This window comes from Populus trichocarpa, chromosome 1 (genome assembly GCF_000002775.5).
Source record: "Populus trichocarpa isolate Nisqually-1 chromosome 1, P.trichocarpa_v4.1, whole genome shotgun sequence".
In the NCBI taxonomy this organism is placed as follows: domain Eukaryota; kingdom Viridiplantae; phylum Streptophyta; class Magnoliopsida; order Malpighiales; family Salicaceae; genus Populus; species Populus trichocarpa.
The window spans coordinates 43066983-43083409 of NC_037285.2; the positions used below are offsets into that span (position 1 = coordinate 43066983).

At 33.8% G+C, this 16427-nt stretch overlaps 2 protein-coding genes across 2 annotated transcripts in view; both read right to left on the reverse strand.

Annotated features, from left to right (window-relative positions):
- Window positions 1-626: 626 nt before the first annotated feature.
- On the reverse strand, window positions 627-7723 carry LOC18095628 (peptidyl-prolyl cis-trans isomerase CYP37, chloroplastic). Its single transcript, XM_006370248.3, has 12 exons — window positions 7465-7723; window positions 6311-6571; window positions 6137-6226; window positions 5528-5623; window positions 5037-5144; window positions 4779-4828; window positions 2663-2765; window positions 1852-1905; window positions 1418-1576; window positions 1194-1316; window positions 1019-1068; window positions 627-937 (listed from the first exon to the last, which is right to left on the reverse strand). Exons 1-12 carry the CDS (start codon window positions 7702-7704, stop codon window positions 826-828), a joined length of 1446 nt encoding a protein of 481 aa, XP_006370310.1. The 5' UTR covers window positions 7705-7723; the 3' UTR covers window positions 627-825.
- A 794-nt stretch (window positions 7724-8517) lies between these two features.
- LOC18095629 (probable disease resistance protein At4g27220) overlaps window positions 8518-16427 on the reverse strand; it is a 119512-nt gene continuing 111602 nt past the window's right edge. The window contains exons 5-7 of the mRNA XM_052449936.1: window positions 10479-12440; window positions 9163-10338; window positions 8518-8999 (exon numbers count right to left, since the gene is read on the reverse strand). Of these exons, the coding sequence (XP_052305896.1) occupies window positions 9219-10338; window positions 10479-12440 (3082 nt within the window). The 3' untranslated portion in view covers window positions 8518-8999; window positions 9163-9218. The remainder of the gene's footprint in view (window positions 9000-9162; window positions 10339-10478; window positions 12441-16427) is intronic.

The window sequence follows — 16427 nt, forward strand, 5'->3', positions numbered from 1 at the left end:
TCGCCGCTTCTAACGCTAATGATGATGACATTTGACCATCTTGAGATGTCGTATGCACCGCTTAAAAAATATGAATACCTCCCACTTGCTGCCTCTTGTAAGACACACGCCAATTTTGTTTTTAATTATTTTTATATAGAGTCAAAGACTTAATTGCCCTATCATAATACATAATTACAAAATAACCATGTTAAAAAAATCTAAGTGACCCAAAAGAATATTCTATTATTTTTAAATTTAAAGGCAATATGGTTGTTTTAAGGTGAATTCAAAGAACAAATATGCCACAAAACCCTTCTCTCTAGTTTTTTTTTTAATACATATATTTAAGTCGTTACACTGCTTATTTAAAATGTCAAAAAACTCACTTGTCCCCATTAAAAATGATAATGATAAATAAATATCATTGAAAAAAAAAACGTTTTTACTTCTAAAACCATGTTAAATGAGTTTTTCTCTCAAGAAAAAAATAATAATTTCATAGTGAAATTTGAGTGTACATAGTAAAAAACCAAGCTTTTTAGTTTTTTTTTTTAATGTAATTCAATCCGCCAAACCAAAGAATGCCATTGCTTTTATATTAAATTTACCATGCTCCAGATCCAATCATGTCATCAACAGCTTAGTTGGAAAGGAAGAATAAAACAAATTGATATCAGAGCAAGCAAGTTTTACAATATCAAATGCAAGTAATTGAGGCAATAAGAAAGATTTACAGAGGTCTCCAACACAAGGACACCAACCTGCACCAAGAAAATCAGGCTGATCCCATAACAAGTGCAATGAAGATAAAGAATGACGAGTCTTCCTGTGGTAAAGATTATGTTAGTTCTCATTTGGCAATATGAGGCGATCCTGACCCTCCACGAGCTCTGCTGATTGAATTATATCCCCACTTTTTATCTGTGAAAGAATTTCTCTCCCAGCGGTTGTGTATCTGCATATTGAAATCGCATATCATGATACGACTCAAAAACTTATTTACAACCACCATGAAAAAAGTTTATCAAAGACATACCCAAAAACTGAAAACTGCCCTTCATCGAAAGATAGCCCTCCTAAACCAGCCTACAAGACACACACAGGAATACCAAGATAAGGGGGTGATAGGGAAGGACAAGGGGCAATGGCATCATGTGAAGAAATTCAGACATTCATATTTTATTTTATTTGTTAGTGTGGATGGCACTTACATTTCTTTTATCATAGAGATAGAAGAAAAACTGATATGGTGCAGAGAAGTCCTCAGAAACCTCACTGTGTGCCATTGCAACTGCCCCGTAAACAGATAGTGGAAGAACTGGCAATTCTCCATCCTTCCACATGGAAAGTGGAAATTATATAACATTGAAAAAAAAAATGTTTTGCTACTTGCAATTGCATGGAACGCACAGAAATAGAAATAAGAGTTCTGTACCTGGACACTTAATGTTGTTCGGTACAAAGGTTCAAATTGGCCCGATGGCATTATCTCTAAGGGAACACTGTAACCACTGTTCTTATCAAGTCCATTGTCAGTGAGAACAGCTTGGTCAGTGAAGCTGAGCTTTGCCCCGTTATATGCTCCATCAACTACCTGAAAGAGGGCAGAACATTCCAATAACTCAATGTTTCAGTTCCGAGGCATGTTTTTCACATGGTAAAATCTAAAACAAAGCTACCTGGAAAGGAAAAGTAATAAATAAAAAGTAGGCATAAATCAAAGCTTCTGAGACAGAAAAGAAAAGAAAAACAATAGGATGCAATGGCATGTCAACTAAAACTGGACAAGGAAAATTTGAGGATGGAGTGAAGTGAAAGGATGGGAAAATAAAATTTCCACAAGGCTGAGATGAGGTTCAACTACCTTACCAGTTTCACAAAATTCCCTGCTGTTAATGGTGCTGAGAATCCGTCTATAACAACCTGAATCCAAGTGTTAATCATCAGTTGGTATTAAATGTATGGTAAAGAAATCAACATTCATTAGGACAGTTACAAGTATTGAAGTTATATTTATCACATAAGATGCTGATATTCATTGCTTGCAGGCGGTTAGGCACAATATTTGGCCATTAACAAAAAAACATAAGGTGCAATGGTGGATAACATCAGCAGAGCAACAAACTGGCGTACCTTAAAGAACTGAAAAGTGAATGATAAACTGAAATGCAATTCATGTAAACAAGCACGCCATTTGAAACCAGAATTATATCTGTTGCTGGGGGGGAGGGGGGGTCCCCTTAAACTCAACAAGGTATTTCAAGAACCAAAAGGTGACTCCAGTTTAGTCATCTGGTTTGAGAATTGTTCAATAAACCAATGAGATCCTGTTTAAATATTACTCATAAACTCCAGGCTAAGCAAAGCATCATTCATATTATGGTATTATGTGTTCCCTAACAACATTTTATTAACATGATGATGCACAAGCTCACAATATTTGAGGATCAGCCTGCTTAAGCCAATATGTGCCTGAGCTCAGATTTCTCCTACATGGCTGGCCATCATAGTCATCTTTTTTTTCTTTGCATGGAGATGGCTTGCCAGCGGGTGGAGGAGATATATATGAAAAATGTTTTAGGTATCAAAGGAGCTAACACAAACTAATAGCAAAGTTTCTCTATATCTAATTGAAATAATGTGAAAGCTTGCCGCATAGACATTCAGAAGTTTATCAAACCTGAATTTTGGCATTCTTTTTTGGTTCACCACCAGCTTCTGGGGAAAATGTTGAGCCATCTACTTTCTCAATGGTAAATTCAACAGTCCCTCTGCCTGTTAGCCTACAAAAAAAATGAAAAGATGATGCTGACGCAAAGCATAAACAAGTTTGTAAGATGCTAATCAAATACAACAATTGCACATCAGTGAGCAGTCTCAAATTGACAAATTAGCCACACAGAGAAGGCAACAGCTAGAACCAAAATGAAGTCAAGACAGATCGTATATTTCCTAATAATATTTAATTTTATAGAAATTGAGTCAACCTATGAAAATGCTATTAGCCCAAAGTCTATGGATTAATGATTTTGATGATAACAGTAATTAGTCAATTTGACATGCATGTCAAAAGTTTTAAAGTTGTAGGAATTTTACTACATTAAATTGAAGCAATATGGACCTTTTGGATGCAAGCTTGACTTAAAGATGCTTAAACTTAATTTCATGTAATTAAGTCTTTGTAGAATTTAATTTGGCATAAAAAAAAATCTTATTGTTGAATTTATCATCCAAAAATAGTTTTATTGTCAAAACTTACACATTTTATCATATATTTTAGTATTATCACTCAAATTCTTTTTCAATGGATAACATAAACTAAGTATTTTTTAAAAAATTATACTTGATTTATTTTATACTCAAGAGCTAACTTGTCTTGAGTGGTTAATTTATTTTACATTCAAGCTTGTGTAACAACTATTTTTTTATAAAAAAAAATGGTGATATGGCCGTTCTTAATAGATGGAAGAACACTCCAAAAGTTCAAAATATTTTACTCCATCCTTCCAAGTGTATATAACGTCTAAGTGATGATTTTTCACCTATAAAAAACACTTATTCACTTCATGTGAATAACCTTACAACCTTACAACCTTACAAATTTACTCCACTCGTATGCTTGTAAATTCTCTTATCTAAAAAGCTTTTATTATTTTCATAATCTTCTCAAAACTTTAAACTTTTTTTGGCATCAAATCACAATCTCATTGAGCTAGATTACATTCATAAAGACTTGAGTTCAATTTATTGTAACATTTTCTTCATTGTAAGGTGTGAAAATTCTCGTGAGAGAATATCTTTTGAAAAAGTGTAAGGGTTACTTGAACCACTTGAGAATATCTTTGGTTGTGAGCCATTGAAAGGTTTAAATCTTGATCTTTGAAAAGGATTGTGAGAGATAGGTTTTCTAATCTTGATCTCGTAAATATCTGTGCATCGATAAGATATCACTTATTAAGAATGTGAGTTGATAGTAAATACTTGAACGGATGTGAGTAGGTGATTGTCCTAATCACTATAAAATTGGTTTGTGTTTCTTGATTTCTATCTCATTCTATTTGTGCCTTGCATAATTGATTGTTGTTGTTGAAATTTTAAGTGTTAAAGAATTAAATTTCAAATATCAAAGTTTCAATTAAGCCCTCATTCACCCCTTTTTAGGTGATATTTTAGACTTTCTAATACTATGAAAAAACTCTTGATATATCATGACGTAAATCTTTTTAATTATGTTTTCATGTCCTATTTTATCAATTTATGCATTATTGTGAAAGTAGTTGCAAAGAAGCTACTCATGAAAAGTAAGTGTATGAAGAAGAAAGATGTATAGTGTGTTTTTTATAAGTGCTTTTTGTTTGAAAATATATTAAAATAAAATAAAAATAGATTTTTTTTTAAATTTTTGATATCAACACATTAAAATAATTAGAAAGCACTAAAAAAACATCAATTTAATATTTTTTCAAGGCATATACACTTTTGAAATGCTCCCAAACATAGTTCAAAATGCACTACCAAACAAGCACATTAGTTGCAAGTCGTGAAACTCAGAATACAAGAGTGAATAACCGATATTCTCATTGGATGTAATGGATAAAAAACCATTTAAATTCATCAAGGATTATTTTTAATGTACCACAAGCTTTCATTTATTGCTTCTATCTTCTATTCAACTATAAATGATTTAAGAATGGTAGCCTCATTTGTTAGAGACACATCTATTTGTGGCATGCACATGGCAATTTCAGTTAAATTGGTGAATTAAATTTATATGGATATTCCTGGAGAGGACTGACCTTGGATATTTCAAGTATTGCTGGGGCAACAAAAATGACAGCCCAGGAGCCTGTTGCAAAAAGCTTTACATTGAGATTTGCTGCATGCTTAACTTTTATCCACAAGTTTGTAGTTATCTATATCATCAAATTCTTGGGGCAAAAGACACAATCCCCAATATATGAAGTGTGAAGATTTTAAGGAAAATATCTCAACTTTATTCTTTTATATGGTTTACATGAGATAAATTATTCATTATTACTGGAAGTCACATTTACCTGCAGCAACTCCAGCTCTGCAACCGCATCCAGTGAAGATGCAAGGCCAACAGAAACTCTATCTGGGTCCTGATCCTTAATACATTGAAGGAGTGCTTGCAAACCACCCTAGAAAAGCGAGGGAGATTTAGTATAATTATAACAAGTTCTAGCATAAACCATGTAAATTAAGCTTCTTGTTAGTTTCTCATCCCCAACAGGAGAAAGGTTCTGTAACTTAGATGGATTGCTGATATAATGTGTTGTATATTGCTGTGGCAGCTAATAAAACTAAGAGTATTATGTTGCAGAACAAAATTATATTTTTCATGTGCTCTTGGCTCAAGTTTCTGGTTATGCTCCTACAATTCATTCAACAGCTTAAAAGGATAGCACATTGGAATTTATCTTGTCTGTATCTGTTCCAGTCCACCAATGCTGGTACAATTCTCTCAAGCTAACAAATTTTCTCATCAAATTGAGCTAATAAATTATGAATTTCTTTCCAATACCTTCCCATCTATTAGAGATGCATACAGTGTAGACCCCTTTTCCTTCAAGTCTTCTGGTAGACTTGCCAGGATAGAATCCTTTTCATCCTTTGCTATCTGAAATAAGAAGAAAGAAAAACTCCCAGGTAATTATATAAATTCATTATACACATCGTCGATGAGGGGAATTAATTGTTTACAACACTAAATTATTGTACATGTTGATGTGGGAAATGAACTCAAGAAGACTAAAATCACTAATGGCATTGCATGCAAGGAAACTTGAACAGATGAGGCTTAATATGTAGAATAAAAGAAAAACTAACAACAAAAATGTGGTTTCCAAATTTAATAATGCTCAATTGGATAACATGGGACTAAACTTGTGCAAATAAAAAGTAATTTTCGGCAGAAGCAAATGGTTTAGGCCCATGTCTAAGCCAGAAGAAAACAATTGATGGAGAAAATCATGATGTGAGATCCCAGAACAGCTAAAAAATGGAAAGCATCTTCCTAAACAAAGATCTCATCTGATAATTTTTATTAATTGAACTGAGCTGCATACTTTTGAATAGTACCACTCTGACAATGAGTTTTTATCTTGTTGAATCAATAAAGTGCAGCATGTACCTTTAGTGCTTTCTTCACATTACCCTCCATGGTTCCATAAGGCTTTCTTTGTGGAATTCTTAGCAAGTATGAAATGTCCTCGAGAGAAGTCTAGAAGCAAAAGCAAGATGGTCTGCAAACTGATTAATTTCTAGGTTAGGGAAGTTATGTAGTAATTTAATTGCTAATAACAACCTGTATGGACTTCATGTTTATGTTTGCTGGGATAGCCTTTCTTAATGCAAGCTCCCCAGTTCTTGGGACCTTGGTGTCTGGAGAATAAAGCACTGCTTTTGCTGGAGAAACATACCAAAAGTCCCAACCACTCAAAGGTACTGGTGCAGAAATTTGGATAAAAATAAGTATCATAGCAATCAGACTCTTAAGTTTTTTCGTTCCATCTCCAAAAGTCGACATGTACAAATTAGGAGGAGAATCGTGCTCGCATGCCAGATCCTACATAACCAAAAAGCCATTTTAGAAAGCACTACAGAAAAGGGGATTATAATTTCCCCTATTTGATCCATAAGGTAGATAGTCTAATCGGTGTGTAAGGAAAGAAGAAGTGACAAAGGCAAAAAATTGCATAATTATGGATACAAAGAGGGTAAATAAATTAGTTTCTTGCAGTAAAACTGCAATGCATAGACAGGATTATCATACCAGGTTATCTACTATTGCCAGTCAATTGCAATTAAAAATAACAAGGACAAAGAAAAATAGACATCAATTTATTCCAACAAAAATTGCTTCTGGGAATCAGATTCCTCTATCCATGGAGTGAACTTTTTCATAAATGGAAACACATAAAGCAAGACTTTGAATTATGCCCAGCATTCAAATGAACAAAGGCCATATATATTGGTTGATGATGCTTAGGAGATTTTTGCATTACACGTAAGAAGAAACCCTAAGGCTCCTATTTTCTTATAAAATACTCGGAAAACCAAACTTGATTCTGCAGTCTTCAAAATTTTTTATTGCAATTCTTCCTAGATTACTAATTAATTTTTCACCAGAACTATAGACTAATTATCTCCGTGTAGCAGTCCCAATCAGAACCAATTCCACTACTATCAGCTGCCACAGCAGTTACCTTATTCCTAACCAGTAGTACATCAACACCATTTGTCTAATTAAAAATCATTAAAACACATGCTGACGCCTAAAATTCGAACAGTGAAGCTGGGAAAAGAAAAGAGCTCGAATTCAAATATTTGTTGACTATAACTAAGGAGACCCTAATCATAATCTTATGTCAATACCATTTCCTTGATTAGTACATTATGCCATCAGCATTGGAAAACCCTTCATTTCATAGAGGAGATTTGAAAAACATAAAACCACACCTTGGCATAAGTACTTGTTGTAGAGTTGCAGGCACGGACAGCAGGTCTTGCTGTGACTTGGCTACGAGCTTCATTGAGTCGAAATGCAAAATGGGCAGAGAGGAAAAGGTGCTTTTGAGTCGGTTTTTGAGAGATGGAGACATTGAAGGAGAGCTTCTTGGAAGAGATGATGATAGAAGAAGAGGATAAAGGCAAAGCCATGACTTCGAAAGCGGTTGGAGTTGTGAGAGTCAGACACATAGACAGAGAGAGTGAGGTTTTTTTTGGCGCGCCTCATCTATCTAGACAGTCCTAGCTGGATGGTTTTGATTGGTTTGTAAGAACTTGAAATTAATGGGACACCCCCATACTTATACATATTACCCTCCGTCTACCTTTTCTATTTTACAACTTTTTTTTTTTTTGTTTATAATTTTATCCCATGATGCTAGCTAACTTTATCAATAAAATTATTTAATTATATATTTTTATTTAAAATGTATTAAAATAATAATTTTTTTATTTTTAAAATTTGCTTTAATATCAAAACATTAAAATAATCTAAAATATTTTTAAAAAATTAATTTAAAAAATAAAATCATTTTTTTAGCTAACCACATTTAACACTAAACTCCGAACACATGCTCTTTAATATATATCTATATTTTTTTGTGTGAAAATTCAAACTAGTGTATTATTATTGCAATCGTCGTGATGATCATAGATCTTATTGTCTCTTCCATATTATATCCTTCTCGGGAGTATCTGCAACCCATTTTGAGCTAGAGATGCTTTATTCGTGTCAGCTGATATATAATCCCATTCTAACACTGCTCAAGCATATGTAGTTCACACCTCTCCCGATCAACCTTATGAAATCGGCACGTTCCCCCAGTTATAATGCATCTACTCCATGTAAAAAACTCTCGAGTCTGACTCTAGTAATCATACAGGCTGTGGTTATTTATTTTATTTTTTTAAAATAAAATTCTGCTACCAGTTTGTTGACAGTAATGATATTGCAGAAATTACAGAGCTAAGCAAAACCTGCTACCAGCACTACACTTCCAAAAATACATGAACAGCTGAAATTCATTGATAAGAACATGAACACATTTCTCAGCATCGCTTCACATTACAGTTTATCTTTGAAAGCAGGTACAGAGTCTTGCATACACATTGCAAGTAAAAAATAAAAATAAAATTGAAAGGTAGTAAAAATAGAGAACAACGGATAACCTACAATAGGATGCAGGAAGATTTTTAACATGATGAGATAGTACTGCCAAGGAATATTAGATTTTACAACAAAAACCCAAAACAATTTTTTTTTTCAGTTCCCAGAATGATTCTTGATGCCTTTAACACCGTAAATTCTCCAGAGGCTCTGTTCCCTCCTCACATTTGGCTGATTGTCTTTGTTGTGATGCTTTATTTTCTTCCAGGCCGTCTGCATCTCTTCCCAATTTTATTTGCACCTTCTCCACAAATTTCATTTCTATGGTTTCTTGTGATAATTCATGGGGATGGATCCTCCGATCTCTCTAGACTCGCAACTGAAAGAAAATGGTGAAAATGGAAGTGAGGAGTGATAAAATGGAAAAAGGCAATGGAGGGTGGGCACTTGGAAATACTAACAATGTAGAAACTGAAATGAAACAGATGAGGAAGAAGATTTCTACAAACGTGAATTAAAACGATGCAGATTCAGAGACGTACCATTTTGGCAATGCATTTTATTGGACTTCCTGCCTGCCTGCTTGCTTTTCCCACTACTAAAATAAAGACTCCCAAAACACACACAGGGGTTCAAGGGCATTCTTACTGTTGGAATTGCCCCACTCCACTGATTCCCACCATTCTTTTGGATATGCCTGGATTTTTCGAAGTGGTGTTTGGCCATTAGCATGGTTGCGATGAGAGAGTGATATCCTCTTCAGATTTGGGCAGTTAACCACAATAATTTCTTGTAGAGAATCACAAATCACTTCCCCGTGGAAAATGCTTTTTAGCTCCGGTAAGTTGCTTAATTTCAAAACCTTCAAATTTGGGAGACTGGTAACAGCGTAGTGGCTGCTGCTGCTGCTATCTTCAACCATCATGCCTTCTTCTTCATCCTCAATTGCTATTATCTCCTCCATTTGGTCACAGTCATCAACTTCAATCACTTCCAAGTTTGTGAGATTTGGCAACAAGTCAAGGGAGAACAGATTTTTCATACTTGGACATTCACCTATTGTCACTTTTTTAAGATGAGAGAAGGTACCATTAGATTGCCATGATGGTGGAGCAGCTCCTTCTCTTGTAATGAAGACACAAAAGTTCTTCAAAGTTTTAAGGTATAGCGATTCGAGGCTTTCAAATATATCCGTGGAGGATTCTGACATCGAAGCCAAGCACTCTATCCCATCACATTCCCACATCCCCAAGGACTTCAGTGAAGTTGCATGTTTAAATGGAGAAACATCGCATAAGCTCCTTGCGTCGTGACATCTTCCGATTGAGAAAGATGAAACATCTTCTGGGAGCTCAAGAAACCTTCCTTTTTCACCGATTTGGCAATCATGAACCAAAACTTCTTTATAAAAGACTTCCTCTGGTGTCATATAAAGTAAAGAATCCATTTCTCGATCCACACCTAGTTGTCCTATTGTGAAGAAGTATGTGGTCAGATATTGCCTCACTTCTGGAGATTTGAGGTACTTCTTGAAGTCAACAAGATCACAGAATTGGTATCTCAAAGTTTCCATCCTATTCAAGCATGCTACTTCCTCTACTCGTACTGTCTTGAAAATGCCGGACGCCCGGTTCGCGTTAAGGAATTGTAGCTGTGAGAGCTTAGGTAATATACCAGCAGGCATCTCCTTAAGACTATTTCCAAAAAGATTAAGATACCTGAGATGGTATAGCAGATGGTCCAAATGGTGTCAGTCATTCTATCCTGTATGATGTTTGCTATTTCAGATCAATGAATTTTGATCGAAGTATTTCACAGTCAAAAAGAGGTTAAAGAGAAGGAAAAAAAGAGAGGATACCTGAGATTGGACAGCATTTCCATCCCTTGAGGCAGTTCTTCAAGTGCAGTATAGCGGAGATCCAATTTCCTCAACCCCCTAAGCTTTGCTAATGATGGTATATATCTTAGATTGTGACACCTTCTGAGATATAAAGCAGTGAGATTCACCAAATCGGAGAAGGAACTTGGCAATTCCCGGATAGCGGTGGCTGATAGATCAAGAACCTTGAGCCCTTGCAAATGTTTGAAAAAGGAATCCGCAATCATTTCTAGCTTGAAATTCGAGAATAAAAACAACGTTGAAAGCTTGGGACACATTGGTGAACAGCCAGAGGGAATTTCCTTGAGGTGATTTTTCATTAACGAAACTCTCATGACATCCACTTTCCACTCATCCTCATCTGGTAATTCTTTTAGTTGCTCCTCAACTTCAACCATGATTGGTGATTTCTCCCTCAGTTTCTGAAGAGCCATATCTCGAATCAAGTCATGCATCTTGAAACATCTGTAGTCTTCTTTGCTTATATAACTTTCCAGTAAGCAAGCATTTTCAAGCTTGTTAAGCATAGCCTGACCTCTATCATATTCTGCCTGCCTGCTCTTCATTGGTTGAATTATTCCCTCATCGATCAAATAACCTATCAAGTCCTCTCTATCTACGGTGAAATCCTCTGGAAAAAATGCACAGTATAAGAGACACTGTTGCAATGCTGAGTCATTCAAGTGCATATAACTAAATCTCAAAATATGGAATACCTCAGGTTCCATGTCTTCTACCCCAACTTCTGATTGTTTCAATTCTGTCAATGCATTCCTCCATTCATACAAGTCATTCACTTCCCTCATGCTTCCTGCCATTGCTATAATCCCAAGTGGTAGACAAGCGCATTCTGCTGCAACAGATTTTGCTATGTCTGCGACTTCAGGAGAAAGATCAGCATAATGGCGCTGCCCAAGTTTCTCCACGAACAAAGTCCAAGCTTCTTCTTTAGTAAGAAGCTCTACTTTGATGCTCTTTTGGCAACCCATCCGCCGACAAACTTCTAACGATCGACTTGTGAGAATCAACTTGCACGCGTTAACTTCAACAGGTATGCCCACCATTTCTAGCAGAAAATGATTCCATAAATCATCTAGAATGAGAACAGATTTTCCCTTGGCAACTAATGCTTTAGACAACTTTGCAGCTCTTTTCTTCTCATCCTCTTCATTTGAAAGGTCTAAATTAATAGCTTTGGCAATAAGATACTGCAATTTACTGATGGTGAAATTTTGTGATACAGTAACCCAAAACACATAATTGAAAGAACTTGGTCTTTGTAGCAGCTGATTATGGATATGCGTCACCAGTGATGTTTTTCCGACACCGCCCATCCCATAAATGCCAACACTTAAGACGTCATCCTTCATTAACCAAGACCAGATCATCTCCTTATTTCTGTCAGAAGCCTGACCTACCAGCTTTGTTGTCAGTAATGCTTCTCCTTTAGCCTTATGTGCATGAAGCCCTTCAGAAACTCTACTTTCGTCAGTAACTATGGACACACTACCGGTGAAGTTGTCTGTCAAATTCTCCACTCCACCATCTGAAACATCTGCCCCTTGCTCTTCATAAACTCTAACTTGGTCAATAAGTTCAATCCCTTCCACGGTTCTGCTGTGTGTCAAATTCTCTGTATCTAGCATGCCTTCATAAACTCCTTGCCCTTGAGAACCACCAGCTTCGTTAATAACCATCAACTCTTCAATAAACTCTTCCCATCTCGTACTCTCTGTCCAATCTTCCATTGCCATATCTGGGAGATCCCTCCCTTCTTGCTCCATTCTTCGAGCTTCTACATTTGGAACTGGATGATCAATTGGTGGGATGGCATTTTGTTTTTTGTGCATTGCTTGGTAGGCTGCTGCTTTAACATCAACGGGTACTCTTCCACAAATACCAACTCCTTTCCCACTTTCTCCTGACAAATGATATTTGAACCTTGAGATTGAAGTAGACGCAGCAAATGAAGATTTGCAAAATTTGCACTTGAAAGGACCACCATCACTTGTCTTCTCAACATGATCCCAAAATGGATCGGTATGTTTAACCCTCTTCTTTTGTGGGCGCTCCTACAGACACCAAATCAGCATTAATGAAAGGAAAACAATGACTGATGTTTTTCAATTAGGAAAAAAAAAGAGAGAAGCTAGCCGCCCCGCCCCCCACTCTCTCCCGCCTACCGTCTCATTGTCTCAACAGCCTCTCTTTATTCTTTTGATCCAATAGACTGTGTTTAATGACATTAACAAATAGTTTACAATTAAAAAAAAAAAAACAACGTATCTTAAATCTTCATCTTATGAATTTGCTTTTACTCATACTGGGTTTCTCGTAGCATCGCTTTAGAAAAACAAAATCCATAGTGAGGGGTAAACAAACAAACCAAATCCATCCAAGAAATAAATATTGAGGGCATTTACAAAGAACGAGAGAATTTAAGAGCAACATAGTGGACGAAGTTGGACGAAGCACTGCACAAACCCGTTTTCAAGGTAGTAGCATTGGGTAAATTTACCGCTTTGGAAATTGGTTAAATCAGCTCTACTGCTTTGATTTTGAACATGTCAACCGTTACACTTTCAATTGGAAGTCACACAAGTCGAATGAGTTATTTGGGGGAATTTTCACTTAATTTAATTTTAAATTTAAATTAGATAAAGAGTTAGGTTGAATAATTTTTTTTTTATTTTTTTATTTATTTTATCTTTATATTTTTTTAAAAGATCAATTATGTTGTTTTTGAACTGACTAAATTGACTGAGTTAGACAATGAGTTGGGTCGATAGATGTTTTTTATTAGTATTTTATTTTCAATCTCATCCTCATGTTTTTTTACTAGTCGATCGGGTTGTATTTGAACCAACCAAGTTATTTTGTAGAGCCTTACAATTTCACTATCTCCCTCCATGATTAAAAAAATAATTTTAAAACGCTTTTATAATCCACATATTTTTATTTAGATCTCGTTTAGGGCTGCGGTTGAACTGACTTTTCATCAATTTTTGATTTTTTTTACTTTAAATTAAATATTTTTTTAGTGTTTTTAAATTGTTTTAATGTGCTAATATCAAATAAATTTTAAAAAATAAAAATACGTTATTTTAATACATTTCCAAGTAAAAAATACTTTGAAAAACAATATCTACCACACCCACACCTTCAAACAGAACTTTAATATCAAAAAGTCCTTTTATTTGAAAATTACTTTAATATTATGATTTTAATTCTAGTTAATAAATTTTTTTAAAAAAAGAGTTGATATAATCTATTAGATTAATACCCTGCGGGTTGTTTTTTACTAAATAATTTGTAAATATTAATGAATATTATATTATGTGTTTTAGTTAATAAAAATATATATTTTTGTTGAGAAATGTATATAATATTCATGCACCTACCCCAAATTAAAAGCTAGGGTAGTGATCAAGGAGATTTGCTTTTTATTTCATATTTTTTATATGGATTTAATATTTAAATGATTTATTTTTTTGAATATACTAAATTAATGTGGAAAGTACACTTTTAAGATCACCATAAATAAACTTAATATTAATTAACACATAAATACACTTTAAAATTTTCAAAAGCTGGAAACATAAAAGAATATTATAGATGCACTAACGCAAACAACTTGTTTGAAACAAAATAACATGCTAAATTGAATTCAATTCATAAATAAATTTGAATTCAATTAATAACTTATTATAATTTTTATATTTAAATAAATTATTAAACCATATAATTGAATTCAATTATAGTGTTTTAATTTGCTTATTGAATTAACAATCTTGATTATTTTTCTTTTAATTTAAAAATTATTTTTGTTATAGATTTATCCCTCTATATACTCTTGTGAATGTTTCTAGTTTACAAATCCAACATCCTCATGTTTTCCAAAGGCAACATAGTTTTTTTATTAAACTTGGTTACATATTTTGCCAAACCCACGGTACTTAGTTCTGATAAATATGTCAAACCAATATTTAGTTGGGTCTGACAACATGTTTGACCCAAGTTTAGTTAGGTTAGGTTGGATGTTAAGCCCAAGTACCTTGAGTTTGACATTGTTTTTATTGTTATTGTTGTTGTTGTTGAAGTAAACATGGGTCAGATATGTTTCTAGAACCAAGTAAACTTGGATCAGATATGTTTGTTAAACTCAAGCAATCGCTTGGGTCTAGTATGACCGTCAGACCCAAGACGCCTGGGTCTTGCATGGTCTTCAAACCTAGGCACGTGGGTCTGGTATGACCACCAGACCCAAGTCTTGTGGATTCGGTATTGCCATCAGATCTAAGATGTGAATCTAACATAACCATCAGACTTAAAACTCTTGGGTCTAACATGATTGGAAAACACTTTTAATATTTTTTTTATATTTTAAAAAAATAATATTAACCCACCGAAACGCACAAAACAATATACTAGTAAAATCTATAGCTGGATGTATTTCATCCACGCCTCGGCTAAGCATTATATTTATTCTCGCGTGCTGTTATAAGTTGTTAAAACTATCTTTATGTTGTTTTTTATGAGACCTGGTTTGGTGTGCGTTTATAAAATATTATTTTTAAAGTTAATTTTAATAAGAATTGATTTGTAAATAAGAGGGTTTCTCTTAGTTTTTTATTTATTTTTTATCAATTAAATTCTATTTGAAATTCAAATGAGTAAACTAAAAAAAAAAACTAAATCAGACTATATATAAAATCGTAAGACAATTATTTCAATTAGGATGTCCTTACGGGAAAAATGCTTATAGTGATAACCTAAAGAGCAATAGTTCTCACGAAAAAAAGAAGTTAAGAACATGTATTTGATTCATTAAATGTATTTCATCCACGCCTCGGCTAAGCATTATATTTATTCTCGCGTGCTGTTATAAGTTGTTAAAACTATCTTTATGTTGTTTTTTATGAGACCTGGTTTGGTGTGCGTTTATAAAATATTATTTTTAAAGTTAATTTTAATAAGAATTGATTTGTAAATAAGAGGGTTTCTCTTAGTTTTTTATTTATTTTTTATCAATTAAATTCTATTTGAAATTCAAATGAGTAAACTAAAAAAAAAAACTAAATCAGACTATATATAAAATCGTAAGACAATTATTTCAATTAGGATGTCCTTACGGGAAAAATGCTTATAGTGATAACCTAAAGAGCAATAGTTCTCACGAAAAAAAGAAGTTAAGAACATGTATTTGATTCATTAAACTAAATTAATTTAATGTAATATGATTTTAGTTCATGGTATGTAGTTGCTAAGGCGCACATTATCTTATTCTTAATCTTTACTCCTAATATAATAAAACAGAATGAACAGTTAAAGTACATTGTAGTCCATAAAATTGTCACACTTTTTATTTATTTGATCCCTGTAGTTTTAATTAAAGTTTATTTTGGTGCTTTACCTTTTTTCATATTTTTCATTTTGATCCTTAAATTTTCATTATTTGGCCTATGTAGTTTTGGTTAAATTTTATTTTAGTCCCTTAATTTTTAATATTGGTCCCTAGAGCTTTGGATATTTGTGTTCTTTTGATCAATCATATTAAAAAAAAACCCAATCTTGGCTTTATTGGGTTCGTCTTCAAGAGAAAAGTTTGATATAAGTGATTTTGGCCTTTAATCATGCTAGAAAAAATAAATTGAAATCTAGAAGGTTTTTTCTGTTCGGATTGATTTTGGATTTTAGACTAATTAGAAGGTGTTTTGAGTTTGAAATAGGATTATTAAGATTTCTAGGATGTTTTTTTTTTGGTCATATTGTTAAGTAAAAACATGTTGAAAATAGGATTTTAGAGGTCCCAAAACTTGAACCTTGATTTTCTGGTCATCAATGAGGACCAAAATTTGTTATAGTGGATGATGCATCGTTCACTCTATTTAAAAAAAATATTACTCTTGAGTGGACGACATGTAATCT